Source organism: Phyllobates terribilis, unplaced genomic scaffold (genome assembly GCF_046119375.1).
Source record: "Phyllobates terribilis strain yellow unplaced genomic scaffold, ASM4611937v1 Scaffold_5__5_contigs__length_657084704, whole genome shotgun sequence".
Lineage (NCBI taxonomy): Eukaryota > Metazoa > Chordata > Amphibia > Anura > Dendrobatidae > Phyllobates > Phyllobates terribilis.
In genome coordinates, this window is record NW_027362765.1 from 170,168,655 (window position 1) to 170,189,537 (window position 20,883).

General features: G+C 43.0%; 1 protein-coding gene across 1 annotated transcript in view; it reads right to left on the minus strand.

Annotated features, from left to right (window-relative positions):
* The window catches only part of ERBB2 (erb-b2 receptor tyrosine kinase 2), a 120,020-nt gene extending 99,559 nt beyond the window's left edge, over positions 1–20,461 (minus strand). The window contains exon 1 of the mRNA XM_073683404.1: positions 20,033–20,461. Coding sequence (XP_073539505.1) covers positions 20,033–20,099 — 67 coding nt within the window. The 5' untranslated portion in view covers positions 20,100–20,461. The remainder of the gene's footprint in view (positions 1–20,032) is intronic.
* Positions 20,462–20,883: the final 422 nt, after the last annotated feature.

Consider the following 20,883-nt stretch of genomic DNA (forward strand, 5'->3'; position numbering starts at 1 on the left):
CCCGGTCTGAAGATTGACTCTGATATGACTTCCAGAGGAAATATCAGTTGGAAAAATAAAAATGATAGGGCATCATGGAGACTCAGTTGTTAGCACTGTTTTATTGCAAAGCTGGGGTCCTGGGTTCAAATCCCTCCAAGGACAACATCTGCAAGGAGTTTGTATGTTCTCCCCGTGTTTGCGTGGGTTTCCTCCGGGTTCTCCGGTTTCCTCCCACACTCCAAAGACATACTGATAGGTAATGTATATTGTGAGCCCGAATGGGGACAGCGATGATAATGTATGTGAAGCGCTGTGAAATTAATGGCGCTACATAAGCAATGCATAATAAAAATGATGACTACATTAGAAGCAGAATCTATCAATAGTCCAACTGGAGCCAGTGTTGTCATCAAGTGGATGAATGAGAACATTGAATGAATTACTTTATCGAGTTATGATAATGGCAAAAAAAAACACTTTTTTTCTGGATTAACTATGAAACATTACTTCCCCAAATAGTCTCATCAGCCGTTGTATGGTTATAGGTGGCAATTTGTCTTTTCTCTGCTGTGTTTAGGAATAGAAATGTACTTTTATTTGACAAAGTTAGTTCTTGTTACTTGCTGTTCCTTTCAAAGCCAACACTACAACCCCCCTCCTCCCTTTCGCTTCAGACATCAGAATTCGGTTGGCACACTTGAATGGATGGCAATATGCCACACAGTGTCTGCGCAAGTGGCTGCCCTGGGGACACAGAAAAGTGTACAGCCCAATACAGACCACCGCTAAAATGTGAGCCTTTATCTCCATCTATTAACACGGAGACAGCAAAAAGTTATCAGTGAAACCCCGACAAAAATATAGAAATGGGAAAAAGTCTGCAGATGTGTGTGTATATATTAAAAATGAGCAAAAGAGAATGCATAAAGTTCTAATAGTTCTGTCCACTAATATTGATATACATAAAACTGATTATTAAGGGTTACATTACAATCCCAGTGCTAATTTGATTCTGACAAGGCCAACCTTCCTAATGTGTATGGGGACCTCTCGATTATCACCCAATGGTAGATGTCAGGGGAGCCGATGGATCAGCTAGGTGGATTTCCTTTGCCCAATCCTTTCGTTCTCAGTTAAATAAGCCACAGCCAGAGGAGTCTGTCAGTAGCTGCTTACCACCCTCTTCCTATATAGGACACAGCATGCTCAGCCGAGCTATGTGTACATGTGCATGATCGGCCAGGAAATATTAGCCAACTTTACAGTCACTGAGAAAATTTGATGAAATTTGTATTAATCTTGGCTTCTCTTAACATCAACTATATATTAAAATTGCATGTACAACTAGCACCTATGATGATCCAGTTGGTGAAGCCATTGTAAGCTTTCAGGAGACCTTAAAATTAGGTAAAATTTATCCAACACCTATATATATATATTGGATTGTACTTTATAGGGTGAAGACATGAAGAACCTAGAAGGACAGCACTTTTTCTTCTGAAATTAAGGAAGTTGCCCTGTCAGGAAAATCTCTGGTAAAATGCCCCATTATAGCAACTGAACATCACAAAAGTGGGTTCTGTACTCCAAACCACACTCTATGAGCCAGATAACAGAGCTGATTGTCTCATGCTCTGGATGACTTGATTTTCTAGACTTACCTTTTCAGATGAATATGCATCCATGTAGTACATGAACAACCATTCAAGTATGACATGGACCTTCATCTGGAAAGTTTCATCAGGAAAGTTGTATGTGTGAAGAAGAAACCAACATATCTAGAATCTAGTCACGAAATGGCTGAGACAAGTGGTCAAGCACATGGCAAGGCAGAGTAGACTGCACAGACACTGTATGGCGACACAAAGTCTATTCAGGACTACATTAAGGACCCATAGCTACTCCATGTGCCACCTTTTGGTGCTTTTGTGAGGAACAGTAATCTTTTTTAGATGCTTTGCTTTCTTCACCTGCTTAATAAGGCATGAGGTAGAGGATGCCAAGTTTTTGGGATCTCATGGATTCCACACAAAGTGGTGGCACACAGCGAGCTCCATGTCAGTAAGTTCACAGACCAAGTACCTGAAGTGGAATTTGTGGCAGAAATTGAATGCGGACCTTCCGATTTCTGCCGCAGTTTGAACTACCACTGGTTCACATGTGAACTAGCCTCATTCAGTGGGGCTTATCCACACCTGGCTCCCCGAAACGTTTTCCATCCCAAAACCTCTTCAACAAGCATCATATTTTCAAATCGGCGTTGGAAAAATCCATAATTGAATGAATGGCAAACCGTATTTCATTATTCGCAGCAACAGAAGGTGGTTTTGGGGCGAACGCTATGCAGCCACTGGAGAGGAATCTACAGAAAACCTCTGTGTGAACATATCCTTATAAGCTTCAAAATAAGCATTCAAGTAGAGATCTTGTATGAAACCTGTAGATGAGAAGACATGTTGGAGTACACACAATCTTCACATGGGTGATCTACAGCTGGTTGTACTAAACACAAGGTAATGGATATCTGCCATTAATGCACGCTGTCACCCAACCAAGTATATTATTGTTACTGGTGATCTCTGGTTAATAGCTAACTGCAGGCTCACATTGTACTAAGCGCGTAGTTCAGCGCGGGAAAACACTCCATTAAAGAGCCACTAACCCTTTATACAATAGTCATATATTGAGTAGCCAAGAACCAATATAACACTTATTATATCTGATACATGTAAATGTATTAATAAAGTGGCCTGCAGGGTGGATGTAGGATGTGCCCAGGAGATGCAAGCGTTGAGGTCATGGCTGGCTCACCTGTCCTCACAATGCCTCCACACTAAGCGTAATGCTGACTCACTGGAGAACTGTGCCATGGTGTTATTATGGTGGCATGAAACTGCTATGAGGAACTGGTATGTCACTGTATCCACCCACGGAGATTAGGAAGGTACCACACATTGATCTATTTTAGTTCATCCGTGTTGCGCCTAGCTCATGAAAAGGTCGTTACATTCATGAATGTCTAACAAATATGTGATGGTTCAACGGACAAGCATTGTATTATTCCCTCCTATTTAGGGACGTAAAATAGGGTTATTTCTGTTGGAGCCAAACACCAGAAAAGAATCAAGGCTTGTCTATATGCTATAATTATAGAGTTTCTCTGAAAACAGATGTCCTATACCTCTGGTAGAAGACCATGACCTTAAAAGGTGTATCAGAGCTGTCTTGTGACAAACAATGCATCTCCGTAAGCAGGAAAGGATCAAGACAGGTTGGAAAGGAGTAGAGAAATATGGCTGGTATTGCAGCTCAGCTCCATTGAAGTGATTAGAGCCGAGTTGAAATACTGTAAGCAAAATGTTGGTAGGGTGGCATTATTTTGGGAAAAAAGCAACCCTTTTTATTACAGCCTCAACAAACGAGTAAGGCTCCGTTCACTTGTCCATTCCAAAATCCATTTTTTTATTCTGTTTTAGGATCGTAGAAATTGATCCACTGCAAGTGGTAGCAAAAAGGATCCATTGCTTATTATGGGGTCGATGTAGGTTACATTTTTTTTTTAGAACAAAAGAAAAGGTTGTACAGAACACCAAACAGATCCCATATTAATGGGGCCCCTCTGCTTACGTGTGCATAGCTGATGCAATGAATTACTTATTCCTTTTGCCTGTTCTTAAAACAGAATAGACAAACGGAATATCAGAAAAGTCATGTGAACAGCCCCCATGTGGAACCCGGGAAGCATTGCCAATTGTAAAATACTGTAATTAAAAACCTTTTTAGACCTTAATGTTTCTGTCCAGTTAAAGCAAACAGCTTTCATAATATAGTAATTTAGCGTTATTTACAGAGACCTGTTTAACTGCAATAAATCCAACAGTTATTGATATAATCGTTGTCTTGCCATTTCCAAGAACTGTGGACTCGGATATCATCTGCTTGTATCTGCGCTCAAAGTCTACCAGGCTGCTACCTGCAGCACAGAAATATGAGTTACCTTGTATACTACAGCTAAACAAAAAAGCAGTATAATAGTCATCACATTACTGGAAGAGGGGGTTATAACTTTAAGAGAAGTCCGAAATATTCATTTACCATGTTCTCTTTAGGCCATCTTTATCGGTCAGTGGAGCGTCTGCTGATGTAAGGGTGTCTCTAGAGTTGGACCTCACTAATCTGATATTAAAGTTAGACCATCATTGTTTTGTGCTGGATTTTAAATTAATTTTCTGCTTTTTTTTTAAAAGTTAATATAAGGAAACCATTATAACGGAAAAAAATAAAGGCATGCTTAGCAGAAATCCACTCCTGCTCCAGCACTGCCAGTGCGACGGTCTCCACTGAACCAGAAGCACTGACGTACCACTAGGCTCCTGACCCTGCAGCCAATCAGTGACTTAAGAGGTCAGGTCATTGATGGTCGTGATGTTATCACTTCCGTTCTATTAAAGACCATCAAATTGGAAGCCCTGGAGCAAAGAATGGATTCCGGTAGTAGTTAATATGCCTTCTTAACTTTAAAAATAAGTAAAACAAACCCTTTTAAGTGTCTTTAACCATTTATCAACTGTTTGACAGCCACAACACAGGCAGAGATTGCCTGACAAACAGGCAATCCCTGCATGTGTTGCGGCTGTCTAACAGCCGCAACTCATGCAGCTGCAGCGACGCAAACATCACGCCAAAGACACTTGGTTAGGACTCGAGCGTGCTCAGATAACCCCTTATCCAAGCATGTTCGCGCATCACTAATGACCTATGCTTAGGGAAGACATAGAGCTGCTTGGCACTCCCGGTGGGTACTCAAGTAAGATTCCACAAATAAGACACAAATGAAGAACTTGGCACTCCAACCTAGATACAAAATTGGAAATGTTTATTTTAGAAAAAAAATCTACTGTATACAGAGATAACGTTTCGGCCTTTAATCAGGCCTTCATCAGAAATGGATTGCAAGGTACAATAGAGGAGTCTATTCCTAAAAGAGTTATGGTTACAGTGGTTGGATATAGACATACACATGCTGAAGACGCAGCTTGAATAGAACGTTATCTGTTTGTGCAGTGGATTGCTTTTCTTTAAAAAAAATAAAATTTTTGCATCTACTTTAGCGTGCCAAGTTCTTCATTTGTATCTACGCTTAGGGGTAGGTCATCAATATCAGATCTTTGGGGGTCCGACAGCTGGTACCCCCACAGATCAGCTATTGTTAGCTCTAGGTGTAAACATTGAAAACATTGTAACCAATGAACACAGGTGAAAAGGAGAACTGCGTTCAATGTGTTGCAGCTGCTGCTGAGAATCACACATCATATCCTATTCTCTTGCAAGACCACCACATATGTAACATTGATGATAGGTTATCAATATTAGATGGTCAGACAACCCCTTTAAGACAACCGGAGTTCCTCTACATCTTTAAAACACTCCAATACAGAAGAAGACCCAATGAAAATGAAAATTACATCCAATTTCCTAAATAATAACAGTGCTGCCAACCTCCACACAAGGCAAAGGTACTGTCCTGTACAGAGCCCTAAGTAGCAGTGCCACAGAACACCCAAGTAACATCATATAGTGCCCAAATCATACCAACCTACAAATAACAGCAAACATAAACATAATCAATGCAACTCATAACATCTCTGTCACAAACAGTATCAACATATTGTAAATTAGTGAGGAACACAGCTCTGTATACACCAGCGTTCCTAGATTACTCCCTAAATGCCTCATTTTATGGCGAAACATGTAGGAATTTGCAGAGGAGCAGAGGTTTACATTAGTGAGAAAGTCACTGGAGCTCTTGAGTTTCTTGCAAAGCAAGGAGAAGTCTCAAAACACTTTCCTGGAGGTTCAGAAAATTAAGATTTCATGGAATTTGACTACTCACATAAGAAAGGGTGGAGACGCTACATTTCTTTAGGATTTCTACTCCTGGGATGGATCTTTCGTACCGTCACTGACCTATGGAACATAGCCCCGATGGGATGGTTGGTATCTAGGTGTGCATTATTCCCATTTCAATTTGTGTTAACAACCTGCACAGTAATGTGGTCTCCTCAGGTGCTATTATATTAGAAAATACAGATGTGCAAAATGTATTTGGCAAAATGGGTGGGAGAATTAGAACATCCTGGTGCAAGAAGCATCTGAAAGGGGCCCAATATTTATTTTTGTTATAGGATCCTTGGTACTTAACTTGGCATCAGAACAACAGACAGAGTGGGATCACGGCCTAACCCACTTCATAAAATTCTCCAATAGGCTTCTGAAGCCTCGTGGATCTTGGCATCAGCCTCCAATTCGGGACATGGATTCTGTCTGAAACGCGTCAGACGTAACATGAAACCTGCTTGTTCTGGATTGTTTTTATTGAGTTCTAAATAAAAAGCTTTTAATCCAATTCAGTGCTGGACTTTACTTGATTTCATTGGTATCAGCGTAGAATAGCCTGCTGCTGGTTCCAGCCCAGCTTGTTGTCACGTTGCCTACTTGCCAACTCTCCTTGAACATTCAGGAAGCTTTTATAAGAAATAGGGAGACCTTCAAGAAAAGATGGCAAATTCCCTAAGCCCTGACAAATCCTTTTGGAAATGATCAATTCCAGAATTTTCTTTTGAAAAGGGGTGGATAACAGGTGTAAAGAGGCAGGGAATGAATATTAAGGGGCTGCTCTAAAAGGGGCATTACTCCTGACTGATTCCTTGATGTCAACGTCGAAAGATGACAATGTCTGTTGGCGCTATACAGTTAATAATAATATATAGTAGTATCCCCCATAATCAGAACCTCGCACCTCCGTCTCCATGACTTCTCTCGTGCTGCGCCAGTTCTCTGGAACGCACTACCCCAGGCTGATGCCTAGCCCCCATGTCTTCAAGCGCGCTTTAAAAACCCATCTCTTTAAACAAGCGTACCACCTCAACTACTCAGTAAACCAAATTTCCCCAGTCCCCTCCTTCTAAATATTATTCAGAATCTGCTCCCTACTATTCATCTGTCTCCACACCCTCCAAGCACATGATAACTGCACCCGGTACTTGAGTACTGCATTTAAACATACTGGCTGATGACTGGATCATGCAACTTTATATGAAAATCCCTATTTATTATAATTGCTAGACCTGAAATAACAAGCACTTTTCACCTATTGTGTCCCCCCATTTCCTTGTAGTATGTAAGCTTGCGAGCAGGGACCTCACTCCTAATGTAACTGTTTAAACTGTCTTAAATTTGTAATGCAGCGGCTTGCTGCATTGCTAAAATGTCCAGGGGGTGTGTTCAGGCTGACCATTTACCTCCCCCTCAGGTGACTGATCACAGGACTGTGACATCATCACAGGTCCTGTGTGCACAGAAGGGTATATAAATCCTGGTGGTTTTGAAACACGAGGGGGAGAGAGAGGCCTGGTGAAGCCTAGAAGGCAGAGGCTGGATCCCTGTGTTTGAGATACCAGTAGCCTTGGAAGGCACGTGGCTTGGAGAGTACGTCTGGGAAGCCTTAAAGCCACAGCTGTGGCAGAACTGAGCTGACAGAAGCAGCTGAGACCCGGCAAAGGTAAAATCGGGACTTTAAGTGAATATTGTCGCTGTACCTTGCTGAAGTCTGTATTTGAAGCCAAGCGGGCATGGCTGCCACTGAAAAGGTTCTAGGATACATGTGTAACATTCCTCCGAGACACTGAGATGGACTATGTTATAAACAGTTTATGAGATGTAATAAACTGCTGGACTACATATTACCGGAAAACGTTGCATGTGTGCTTTAATTGATCCGGTGAAGCGAGTACCCCCCAGCGTGATGAATAGCGCTACCTTACATGTGGTTGGAGAATGCGGGCAACTGCAGCCTGGTTGCTAGGGGTAACAGCACAGGACGACGATTGTGGATGCAAGCATCTGGCTGTAACTCGGTGGGGTTACGAAAATTGTCATCGCACTCAAACCAGGTTTGCTGTGGCTCAGCGGGGTCACGAAGATTAAAGCATCTTGCTGTAACTCGGCGGGGTTACGAAAATTGTCGTCGCACTCAAACTTGGTTTGCTGTGGCTTGGTGGGGCCACGAAAATTTTCCGGGGAGAGCAGTGTGAAGTGTCTAGTGTGAACAGTGTACCGCAATGGCTATGAATGGAGCAGTATCCCCAGACGGAATGGAGAAGTGGTTAGATGACCGGCTGCAAACGGTCTGCAGCAAAATAGAGTTTCCTGAAGAAATGCAGGAGCTGATAAAGATGGCTGTGAAGGGAGCAGCAAATGAGACTGAAGCTGTTGAACGATTAAAGTGCCTGTTAAAATCGCAGCAGCAGGCATTTGAGAAACAACAGCAGGTATTTGAGAAACGACAACAGGACTCGCAGCAGGCATTTGAGAAACGACAACAGGTCTTGGTACAGGAAGGGCAGGAGCTGTTGGCCCTTTACAGAAAGGTGTCAGCAGACCATTCCTTGAGTTCTCCTGTGGCGCCGGTACTATCACAGAGTGCCCAGGGAGGCAGTAAGATATGTTGTGAACGGGGTCCTAAGACTATTGCGTTTTGTTTTTTTAAAGTACCCCCCTACAGGTATGGTTGTCCAAAAGGGGGCGGAGTCTCAAAAGGGGCGGAGTATCAAAAGAGCGTGGAGTATAAAAAAACAAAATTGGTTACTGGTTGTGGGTTGGTACCGCCTAAAAATGACAATTTAACCGTTGATAACGGGGTAGCTCCAGTAGAAGGGGTTGACGTCAAAGTGGGAGGTGACTTGTTGGTCCACAACACCATGGGGAGTGACACAGACTCCATAGCTGATGGTGACACTACGAAAGTAGAAAGAGAGTTCAGTCAGGAGGAGCTAGACGAGGTGAGAAAGTCCCCCTCTCGTCGTCGACGTCGCAAGGGCCACAAAAAAGTTGCTCCTGTAGACTCTGCTGAAAGGGCAAATAAAGAAAATGCAATGTTGTTTGCCTTTATTCCGAGTGTGGATCCTCCTGAGTTCAGGTGGGAAGAGGAGGTGACGTTGCCAGTAGCAACCTCCGGTACAGTATCAGACAACAATGTAGATAAGGAGGAAGAGTTGGATGCAGTTCTGCAGATTAGTTACAAGCAAGATGATCTACTGAGACAGAAGGATCAGGAACCAACAGCCCTGAAAGAGGAGGTGGCCAATCCTGACCAAGAGCTGGAGCCTATCAGGCAGCAGTATCAGAGTGACGTGCAGCAACTAAGGAAAAACATGGAGAACGTATCCCCGGACCAGCTGAGCCTGGAGTCTGAACGGCAGAAAATAAATCAGGTTGTGAGGAACTTGCAGCGAGAACTGGAGGAAAGCAGCGAGTAAATCAACAAATGGAAGGAAAAGTTCCAGAAAAATAAAGAGGAGGTTTTTCAGTTGGAGCTTGACAAAGCAGAGTTTGAAGATGAGCTGTGCGAGATGAAGGATCATTTCTCCCTGGTACAATTAGAGCTGTCTGCCTTAAAAGAGGCGCTGCAGGATGATCAAAACCTAGAACGACTGCGCAAACAGTTCAACCGGGAGCTGCAGACGTTCTGTGATGATCTCCAGAGGGCAGAGATGTGCCTTAAGGATAGAATCTGCAAGATGGAGGAGTCTAAAGAAGAAGATAAGTATGAAATGGAAGTGGTCAAGACGAGAATTCTTGAATTCATAGCTGTGAGTCAGCTCAGGGGAAGCATACAGGGTGAAGAAGCTGAAAGTCACTTGTCCCTGAAACCTGAGCCAGATGATCATTTGAAGACCACTGGTGAGACAGAAACGTCTCGGTACAAGTATCTCATAGATGTACCCGAAGATTTGAGAGAAGAATGCACCAGAGAGTCAGTGCATGAAGAGTTTAAGAAGGCCGTGGGAGCCTGTAAGGTGTACTCGACCTCAGAAGCTAAACAGCTGGCAGTCCTGTCCACAACCGAAGTCACAGTGAAGAGGGTGGCTATCCTAAGTGACATGCACTGGCGATGTGTTCGCACGAAGCGGTTTGTCCGGTTGAAAACGGAACAAGCCATTAGACAACTGGAGAATATGAGAAAAGCTCAAAGTCTGCGGGAAGAAGTCATCCGGGTGCCTCATGCTTTGGTAAGAAAGCTCATTGGGAAAAATGGCCGAACCATGCAAATGATGGTAAAGAAGTCTGGTGTGATGAAAGTAAGCAGTCCACGTGATCATCAGGACTGGATACCAGATGAAGACGGCATGGTCTCATTCTCCGCTGTCGGAACGGAAGAAAATCTTGCATATATACGCATGCTGATGAAGTACCGAGTGACCTACCTGCGAGAGGTAGAACAGTTGAATCTCGCCAGACTGCGAATGGAAAGACAGCATCGTCTGAGCAGCAGAAGAAGGCAGCCGTCTATAAGTTGTGGGACCAGACAGAGAAAGGGCCCTTCAATTAATAGGACGGCTACAGTAGAAGTTAGAGACCTTTCAAGATTTCCTGTGGATAGTGGGCAGGGGTTTAGAGGTAGTGAGACCTCCAGTAACTCAGGTCTGAGAGGCCTATACAAACGACCCAATAGAGTACGGGACAGCACAAAGTCAGACCTGACCTTAGATACAAGGGCAAGTGAGTCACACTGCTGGGAGCGGGGGAGGTCTGACAAGGTTACGACTCGGAAATGTGACTTGACGAAGTTTGTGACAATGACAGATGGTAGGTCCCTAAGGAATGGGCTAATGTTGATGACTAATGTTCCAGGGGCTGAGCAGCGCAAATGTCAAGTACATGGTCTCTGTGTGAACTGTGGGTTATAATGATTGTGTATATTATGTGTTCAACCCCACAAGTTTGAACAGAGGGGGGGATATGTAATGCAGCGGCTTGCTGCATTGCTATAATGTCCAGGGGGTGTGTTCTGGCTAACCATTTACCTCCCCCTCAGGTGACTGATCACATGACTGTGACATCATCACAGGTCCTGTGTGCACAGAAGGATATATAAATCCTGGTGGTTTTGAAACAAGAGGGGGAGAGAGAGGCCTGGTGAGGCCTGGTGAAGCATGGAAGGTAGAGGCTGGATCCCTGTGTTTGAGATACCAGTAGCCTTGGAAGGCACGTGGCTTGGAGACTACGTCTGGGAAGCCTTAAAGCCACAGCTGTGGCAGAACCGAGCTGACAGAAGCAGCTGAGACCCGGCAAAGGTAAAATCGGGACTTTAAGTGAATATTGTCGCTGTACCTTGCTGAAGTCTGTATTTGAAGCCAAGCGGGCATAGCTGCCACTGAAAAGGTTCTAGGATACATGTGTAACATTCCTGTGAGACACTGAGATGGACTATGTTATAAACAGTTTATGAGATGTAATAAACTGCTGGATTACATATTACCGGAAAACGTTGCATGTGTGCTTTAATTGATCCGGTGAAGCGAGTACCCCTCAGCGTGATGAATAGCGCTACCTTACAAATTATATTGAATTTATTGTCTGTACATGTCCCCGCTTAATTGTAAAGTGCTGCGGAATATGTTGGCGCTATATAAATAAAAATCATTATTATTATATAGTCATGATACCGTTAAAAGGATTCTGCATCACTTAAAAATTGATGTCTTATACTAAACAAAGTTTGAAGGGTTGGATTATGACTTTTGCAACCACCACCAATTAGCAATAAGGGGCGGCTACAGCGGTCGTCTGTGTCTCGTCATGCAACTCGTCCCATACAATTGAGGAGCTGCAGTGCCAGGTACATTTGTCTGTGCCAGAGAACTGCGGTACCTATGTAAATAATAATGAGCACATGGCTCAATGGTGAATGCTTAACCCATCATTGTGCTAATCATAGAGGGATTTGGGGTCAGACAACCATCGATCTAAAATTGATGGTTAATCCCAAGTCTTCGGGGACCCATTTAGGAATATTCCTAAAATATGCACCACAAATGGGCAGACAGATTGTGTTGTGCTGTAATGACCCATTTTGCAATTAAAAGGTACTAGTTAGGAAGACTTTCCCTATGAAGCCTGAGGTACAGCATGATAGAGCAGGGTAAAAAATTTCCAAACACACCTACTTTGTCATCATCCAGTGCTCAATTTTGCCAAAACCCGTTTTAACTCATATGTAAATTAGGCTGCAAGTGCATGGTTGAATGTATCAGTGTACTTGCAGTCCTTGGCTCCTCTTTGCTTCTCCCAGTAGTGCTGCACTTGCTTGAATGACAGAGGAAACAGAGGCTCTGCTGCACAACGTTATCTATGCTCTCCACTGTCATTACTGGGGTTTAACTGCTGGGAACACTGTCAATCATGGTTCCAAAGACTATAAGACTGGTGGCTCCACATGCTCCACTTACACTGGAGACTTTGGGCTTCTTGTTCTAAAGATGGGGGAAGGAGTGGAGGTCTTAGCAGCCAGACCCCCAGCAATCATGCATTTATCATCTGTCCTGTGAACATCCCTTTAATTAAATGGGGTTTTCCACTTTTAGAAAAGTAGTCTTTAAACAGGTACTAATTTAAAAAATATAGATAGTACTCAACCTCCCTGGGTTCAGTGTCAGCTTCCTGCCGCTGATCCCGACTCTGTGTTGGCTGCAGTGGTGACATTGTGAGGATAGCGCACATCACCATTGTCGTAAAGTGGCAAGCTTGGAGGCTAGCGCCGTTTACATTCGCAGAGCCACTGAGCTAAGTGACTGGCTGCAGAAGTGTCGAGCATTGTTGAAGTGACGTCACAGCTGTAGACAAGCCACAGAGATGGAAGCAGCAATTGGGAGATGGCATCGGACCCGGGGAGGGTGAGAACTTGCTGTTTTTTTTCCTAGTATCTAATTGTTTCCACTTTTCGAAAAGTTTTCAGGTTTCTAGTTCTGGCGGGGGTGGTGGGCTTGGCAACCATGGCTTACGTAAAGACATTGTTCTAGAAAATGTCCATCCTAAAGCAGTTTTTCCGGATTCTCTTAAATTGAAACTAGCATGTTAATACATTTGTCACCTGAAGGAAAACTCAATCAAATGTTGCAGAAGACACTGGAATACTGGCTTTATCTGGTCACAGCAACAAGCATTAAACTGCTGCAGATCCATCTCATTATGAAGATCTTCAGAAGAGCAGAAGTCTCAGCAATCTGTAATCTGGCCTGGTGGAATTGTCTGTAGGGCATATCCATACTGTTCAAAGAGATCCATCACCTCCGAATACTGCCGGGGCGAGAGTCTTATGTGACTGCTGCAGGCACTGGGGCTGACACTGGGGGCACAGTGGTTGTCCTGCAGAGTGCAGGGTGGCTATGACTGAGGCAATGTGGCTAGCACTGGATGCACTGTGACTGTCATGGTTATGGTAGATTTAAAACAAAACTGAGGGAATTATGGCTCTTGTTGTTTTGGGGTAATTACCCTTGCCAATGGGGGCGTTATGGCTATTATTATTTGGAGGCACTACACCTGACACTTGGGACATTTTGGCTTTCACCATTATGGAGGCACTACAGCTGACACTTGGGGCATTGTGCCTGTCATTGTTAAGAGGGAATTGCAGCTGACACTGGGAGCATTATGGTTGTCACTGTTATAGAGGCGCTACAGCTACCAATGGTGGCATTATCATTATGGCCATTGTTGTTTTGGGGCCATTATGGCTGACAATGGAGGACCTATGGCTTTAACTGATATGGAAGAACTGCAGCTGATACTACGGGAACCGTGGCGCTTATTGTCTTGAGGGCACTACAGCTAACAATGGGGCATTGTGGCTGTCATTGTTTTGACTGCTGATATTTGGGGCATTGTGGCTGTCATTGTTTTGACTGCTGATATTTGGGGCATTGTGGCTGTCATTGTTTTGACTGCTGATATTTGGGGCATTGTGGCTGTCATTGTTTTGACTGCTGATATTTGGGGCCTTGTGGCTGTCATTGTTTTAGGACATTGCAGCAAACACTGGGGGAACTGTGGCTGTCATTGTTCTGGGAGAATTGAAGCTGACACGGGGAGCATTGTGGCTGTCACTATTACGGAGGCACTACAACTGTCATGGGGCATTTTGGCTTTCACTATTATGGAGGCACTACAACTGATATGGGGCATTTTGGCTTTCACTATTATGGGGGCACTATACAGTAGCTGACATTTGGGGCATTGTGTCTGTTATTGTTTGGGGGCATTACAGGTGACATTAGGTGCCTTGCAATGATAGCGAAATTAGGACCGACACTGGGCCATTGTTGCTGTAATAGGCATAGGGACATTGTGGATGTTTATGGGGGTATTGTGGCTGTCGTTGTAAGGGAATTTTAGAGACACCATTGAGGAATATCATGAGAATAAAAAAATTATTGCAGTGTGCAATGGCCATCATAAGGGTAGGACTCCAATAATAATATATTAAAGCTGAACTGTAATAACCTAATTGTATATATAATGTCCTACCAAACACGTAATCATAAACGTCCAAATTCTAATGTTAATGCCTATTTACATATTACTAATGAATTGGGTAGTGGATAGAATTACATAAAAGGCACAAATTGCATTTCCGACCATACATTTGCCCCAACTGTAGATACAGCCTATCAGATACATGTGAAGCATGCATACAGTACAGCGACTGCGTCTGATGTCTTAGTCACTGTCAGTGTAGACAGGAGCAGCTGCTGCAGAGATTAGTGGTCTCTGTGAAATCTACATTTTGTGAGTGTATAACAAGAAGTTTATCAAAACTCCTTCCAGCGCATATGGATGATCCCATTACTAGCCTGCGTCTTCCTCTCACTTATGTCTCTGCCCTGAAGAGTCCACATAGAGCCGCAGAATGGTCATGTCAGAATCCTCCCAGGTTATGATGAGATGAAATAGCAATATAATTTGTTTTTCGGCTGCAATACACCACTGTTACTGGAGTCCAGACATTATCCAGAAGCACATCTCAGGATGGCAAGAGCAAGAGGCAAAATGGAAAAATTTAAAGAAGCACTCCCATCAAAGTTTTTATCCTCTTAATATATTACAGTCATCATATTATATAGCACTGTGTACTTACAATTGCTCATTTTACCTTTCTACCCATTCTTCTCTTTTCACTGCTCTATGTAGAAACAGGAAACCCCTAGTCCCTGTATTTGTCATCCCCCTGTTCAACTCCTCCCCCTGCCAGGGACTTTTGCAGTGACATATTAGTCATACAGGGAAAATTGACCTCCTGTTTCTACAAAGAGCTTAGATGGATTCAGCTAGTCAGTTTTTAATCACGTAATGTCATAGACCTAAAGGAAAAGAGAAGAATTATCTGGGTAGAAAGGTAAAGTGAGCAATTGTAAGTACACAGTGCTATATAATATGATGATTGCAATATATTTAGAGATGGAACAATTTTGATGGGAGGAGTGCTTCTTTAAGGGACGATTCCGTTTTGAACATTCCTGCATCTTAGTCCAAAATGTGTGGCACAAAAAAATGGCATAGCTATGCTTTTCTGCACTATATTTAGGTTGCTGCCCTATACTTGTGTCTAATTACCTATAACCAGTGAGGCTTACCCCCATTCAGTTTATCTGTTAGAAGACATAAAGGCCCTTTCACACAGCCGATAAGCGACCAGTGTCTGTTAGGCCATGTTCACACGTTCACTATTTGGTCAGTATTTTACATCAGTATTGGTAAGCCAAAACCAGCAGTGGGTGAAAAATACAGAATTGGTGACTTGTTTCTATTATACTTTTCCTCTGATTGTTCCTCACCTGATTTTGACTTACAAATACTGATGTAAAATGCTGACCAAATACTGAACATATGAACGAGGCTTTAGAGCACTTGTTCCCAATCATCGGTCCGTGTACACATGGCACCCATCAGCAGGCAAATGAGCAAATACTGCTCACATCTTTTCTGCTAACTACGGCTGACAAAAAAAAGGGATCATTTGTCAGCAGAACATCTCCCCATGTAAACCGAGAACGTGCTGCCGACAATATGCAAACTGTATGGGGCAGAACGATTGTATTACCAATACATTTTGCATCAGCACCGTGCAAATGGCCTTTTAAATGAACCCTGATTGATTTCAGACAAGAGTTCTGCCTATGTACAGTAAATGCAGATTAGATGAATGAATGATCACATCAGAAACAAGGAAACAGTGATTGATTATTGTCTAATGATTCAACCCTTCGCCCTAAGGGTATGTGCCCACGTAGCGTTTTACAAGCGTATTTGATGCGGAATTTCCGCAGCGGAAACGCTTGTGAAACGCTTGGTAATCTGTCCCCCATGGTCCCCAATGAGTTTCCGCAAGTTCTATGCCCATGCTGCGGATTTTTCCGCAGCGTTTTTGATGCGCACAAAAATCTGCAGCATGTTAATTAATTTTGCGTTTCCGCATGCGGAATTGCCTTTGCAATGCAATAAAAAACACAAGGCAATTCCGCATGTCGAAAACGCACGAAAAACGCGCGATAAAGAAAAACGCGCGATAAACGCTCGTGGAATTCCGCATGCTTTTTTCCGGGAAAGGACATGCAGAAATGAAGCAGAAATTTTCTGCTTCATTTCCGCAACGTGGGCACATAGCCTTAGTCTGCAGGCAAAGATGACAAGTAATGCTCAACATTTCCCCATACAGATCAGTCAATAACGTGAATGGGCAAGAGTAATGCACCAATCTGACCAAACTCGGACACATCTTTGTCTTTTTTCTTTGAGGGTTGTCATTCAGCAAAGAAACAAAAACAAAACATGTTCCATTTAAAAACGGAAAGCACGTGTACAAGAAGATCGAATTTGTGAATGGGCCTTAGAAGTATTTGAATGTCCCAGCTGGACATTACTGTCTGCTCCCATACTATAACTGGATTTACACAATGCAGTTCTTTCTGTAATCTGATGAGGACATTGGATTGTATTTATGTTATATGTGATTGGTCATTTAAACTGGATTTTAATCTGATTTATAAAAAAAGGAAATTAATCTTATACCGGTTATACTTTACTTATAATAATAGCAGGAATTTATATTGGTGAGACAGAAACACATTTATTCACTCTCATATGAAAATACCTTGGAATCTTACCCACCAAGAAAAATCTAATGCATTTGGCCAGCTTTAGAGTATGTTCACAAATGGCAGATATGCTGTATATCTTCCACCCTGATTTTTGGGGTGAAAATTTGCAACTTATTACAGTAGCAGCAAGGTAGATGACATCTGGTTGATGGGCAGCACTTTGGCTCAGTGGGTAGCACTTGCAGTCAGGGCTGTGGAGTTGGGATCCATTTTGATGGAGTCGGAGTTGGAGTCGATATAAAATGAACCGACTCCTAAAACATATAATAAATTGGGTACAGTAGTACAATGCAGGATGCGCTGTAAATGTTTTCATAAGAATTTGGGAAAGTTATGAAATGTCCTATAAATGTCTGTTCTGTTCCGGATCTAAGGATCTGGGCTTTTAGCTGAGATGAACCTGTGCTGCTCTTTATGTACATGCTCAGTAGTGAGGCAGGGCTGTGGAGTCGAGTCGTGGAGTTGGTGGTTTTGCTTACTGACTCCATGGCCCTGATTGCAGCCCTGGGGTCCTGTGTTAAAATCTCACAAAGGACAACATCTGCGATGAGTTTGTAAGTTCTCCCCGTGTTTGCGTGGGTTTCCTCCGTGTTCTCCATTTTTCTCCCACACTCCAAAGACATACTGATAGGGAATCTAGATTGTGAGCCCCAATGGGGACAGTGCCAATGATGGCTGTAAAGCGCTGTGGGATTAATGGTGCTGTATAAGTGAGTAAAATACTGATAGGGAATCTAGATTGTGAGCCTCAATGGAGACAGTGATGAAAATGTCTGAAAAGTGCTGTAGCATTAATGGTACTATATAAATAAAATACATGGAAATTGACCAAATCATGTCAAGATCTTAGTGGAGCCACAGTGTAGACATTTATTGTATATGGAATTAATATATTGAGACTAGCCACATTTCATTGTTCTTTGTGGAATTCATAATAATCTTAAATAATAATAATCTTTTTATTTATATGGTGCCAACATATTCAGCAGTGCTTTACAATTCAGACAATTTACAGATATTATTGGCACTACCCCCATTGGGGCTCACAATCTAAATTCCCTTTCAGTATGTCTTTGGAGTGTGGGAGGAAACTGGAGAACCCGGAGGAAACCCACGCAAACATGGGGAGAACATACAAACACCTTGTAGATGTTGGAAACCCACACAAACACCGGAGAACATACAAACACCTTGTAGATGTTGGAAACCCACACAAACACTGGAGAACATACAAACACCTTGTAGATGTTTTCCTTGGTGGGATTTGAACCCAGGGCCCCAGTGCTGCAAGACTGCAGTGTTAACCACTGAGCCACCGTGCTGCCCCTATATACATTGAAGATCTAATGTATATAGACACAGCCTGGGAGATCATAAAATCCAATCACCACCCATGCATCACAAGTTTATCCCTGAGCAACCTCTAATAGGCCTTTTCGTGTAAAAGAAGGATCAATCAATTTGGATTTTTTAACCTATCCAATTCTGTTTCCCAAGGAAGATGTCCAACAGCTGCTGGGGGAGCAGGTACTCGTAGTTTTGGGTCACGATACCTATTGTAGGTGTATGAGCAGCTTCACAATGAAGTCCCCATAGGTAATAATCAAATGATGTCATCTGTATATGTAATCATCAGCTCATTACAGGCAGGATCTAGAACTACAGGATGACAATGTGCGTGCAGCTGGGAGAGCCTGATGTGTTTATGTCTGGCAAGTATGTGCACAGAAGAGCCTGTAAATTGAGCTGGGGTGGAGGTGGGTCCTCAATGATTTACTTTCAGTGTCAGTGTGCACAGGAAGTTTGTGAGCACGTTTATGGTGTAAAGTCAGCAAGGGCAATCATTTGGGATGCAAAACGCAGAAATATATGACTAATGCACTGGAAATCCCAAAGTTATCCTAATACCCCAATACCACCACACTAGCATTTACTTAATACATATCTGGGATTCCAACCTCTCACCTCCTTCATGCACACAGATATCTGGCATTCTGTCTCCTGACATTACAACTCCCACAAGATCCGCATTGGACTGGGGTACTTTAAAGTCACTAGAGAGAATGATTTTGGGTGGTCTACCCTAAAGCCAATGGTGTAGATGGAGGAAGGTTAAAGGCTAGGTAGCATGTCCCTGTATACCTTAGCAAGGGTATTTAGAAACAGGACTATGTGTTGTCCTGAAGGGGGTCACGGGTCTCAGAATTATTATGCAACAAATGATCCTGCTATGTTGTATTTCTGCATGTACAGCATCCCCCTAATAACATCCACCCCCCCCAAAAAAAAAATATATATATATTTGTACCCATTTTTTCATTAGTTTAAAACTCACACTTATGATATGTAAGAATCTTCAACCAACAGACAGTGAGCAACTATTTCAGTGCCTCATGCAGTGATTCCTATTTTTTATTTTAGCAGCTGAACAGATGTCCTCTGACGGCCACAGGTGGCGCAACCACAATTCAACTTTGGACACAGTGACATGAAGCCATCAAAAACATACCACTTGTTGCATGTGACTTTTATGATTTCCCATGAAAATAACAATGTTATATTGTTGCGTACAACAAAATAATAAAAAAATGTCATCTATATATCCCTAGCCTAAGACACAGATATAAGGAGCTTGGGTCGTCTCATGGAATAAGTACATCTCCATTCCTATTTCTAGTAATTCACAAACCTGACCACATTTTGGGTTGTATTTAGTGTGATCATCACAACCAACACCACTGATTTACACATTACCCCAGACTATAGGGAGGACTACCCCACCAACCACATGTATCAGTCACTTCCTTGTAATACACCTATAAAAACCTCATTACAGTACTTCCTTGGAAGAGGTTTACCTGTCTCCTATAGTATCGGATCTCATCTACACTATCCCCCTGAGCTTCCGCCTGTTTTACAATATTTACAATACAAATCCTCTTTCTGCCTTATTAGATCTCATCAGGGAAAATAACAAATCACAGCAAATCCAAACAGATCTACAACCAGCACACGGCCTAACCCAGAGTCAGGACACCCTATACATGGCTCACCTTCTCTACAGAGACCCCCCTGCAGGAGCAGGGCACAGAGCCCCAGGATCCATGGGTGCAGGTCCATCCCTCAGTGCCCTGCAGGCAGCACCATACTGCACAGCCTTCCCTTAGTCCAGGCACTTTTCTCCCTTAGTCCAGGCACTTTTCTTCGGTTTTCGTCCTTGATTCTGCAGCAGTAAAACTTCCAGTAAGTTGACGATCTGCTCTACTTCATTCCTTCACAAGACTTCCTGCAGGGAGGGGAGAGGCGGGGGCCATTACACATGCCCTACATAGGAGTGGCACTTGGGATCCCCAGCACACAGGAGGCTGCACTCACTGCAGGCAGCAGGCAGTGTGCTGGTAGTGCTGCTGTCCCAGCGCTGGAGAGAGCTGCAGCAAGAAGGCAGTGCCCCAGACATGGAAGCTGGGATCACACAGCTACACTGCACATTCAACAGTGAAACAATTGCTTTACAGCCAATTTATACGAGTATTGCATAAATAGCAATTACCCAACATGGAATTACTAATATTTAACTGTGGTGGAGTCAAAATGCAAACAGTACTTTCCCTGCAGATGCAGAACAATCACAAGGAATTCTGTATCTATGATTGAATTTGCTGGCAGCAACATTACATTAGGGAATTGTTGTTCATGTAGTTTCCTAATCTGTTCTTTTTGAGGTTTGTACAGTACAATAGGTGCTAGAGCAGACAGAGCAGCAGTTCTGGCACCACCTCCTGCAAACAATATAAGCTGATCCCCAAAATATCACACAAGGGAATTCTGTATCTATGATTGAATTTGCTGGCAGTAACATTACATTAGGGAATTGTTGTTCATGTAGTTTCCTAATCTGTTCTTT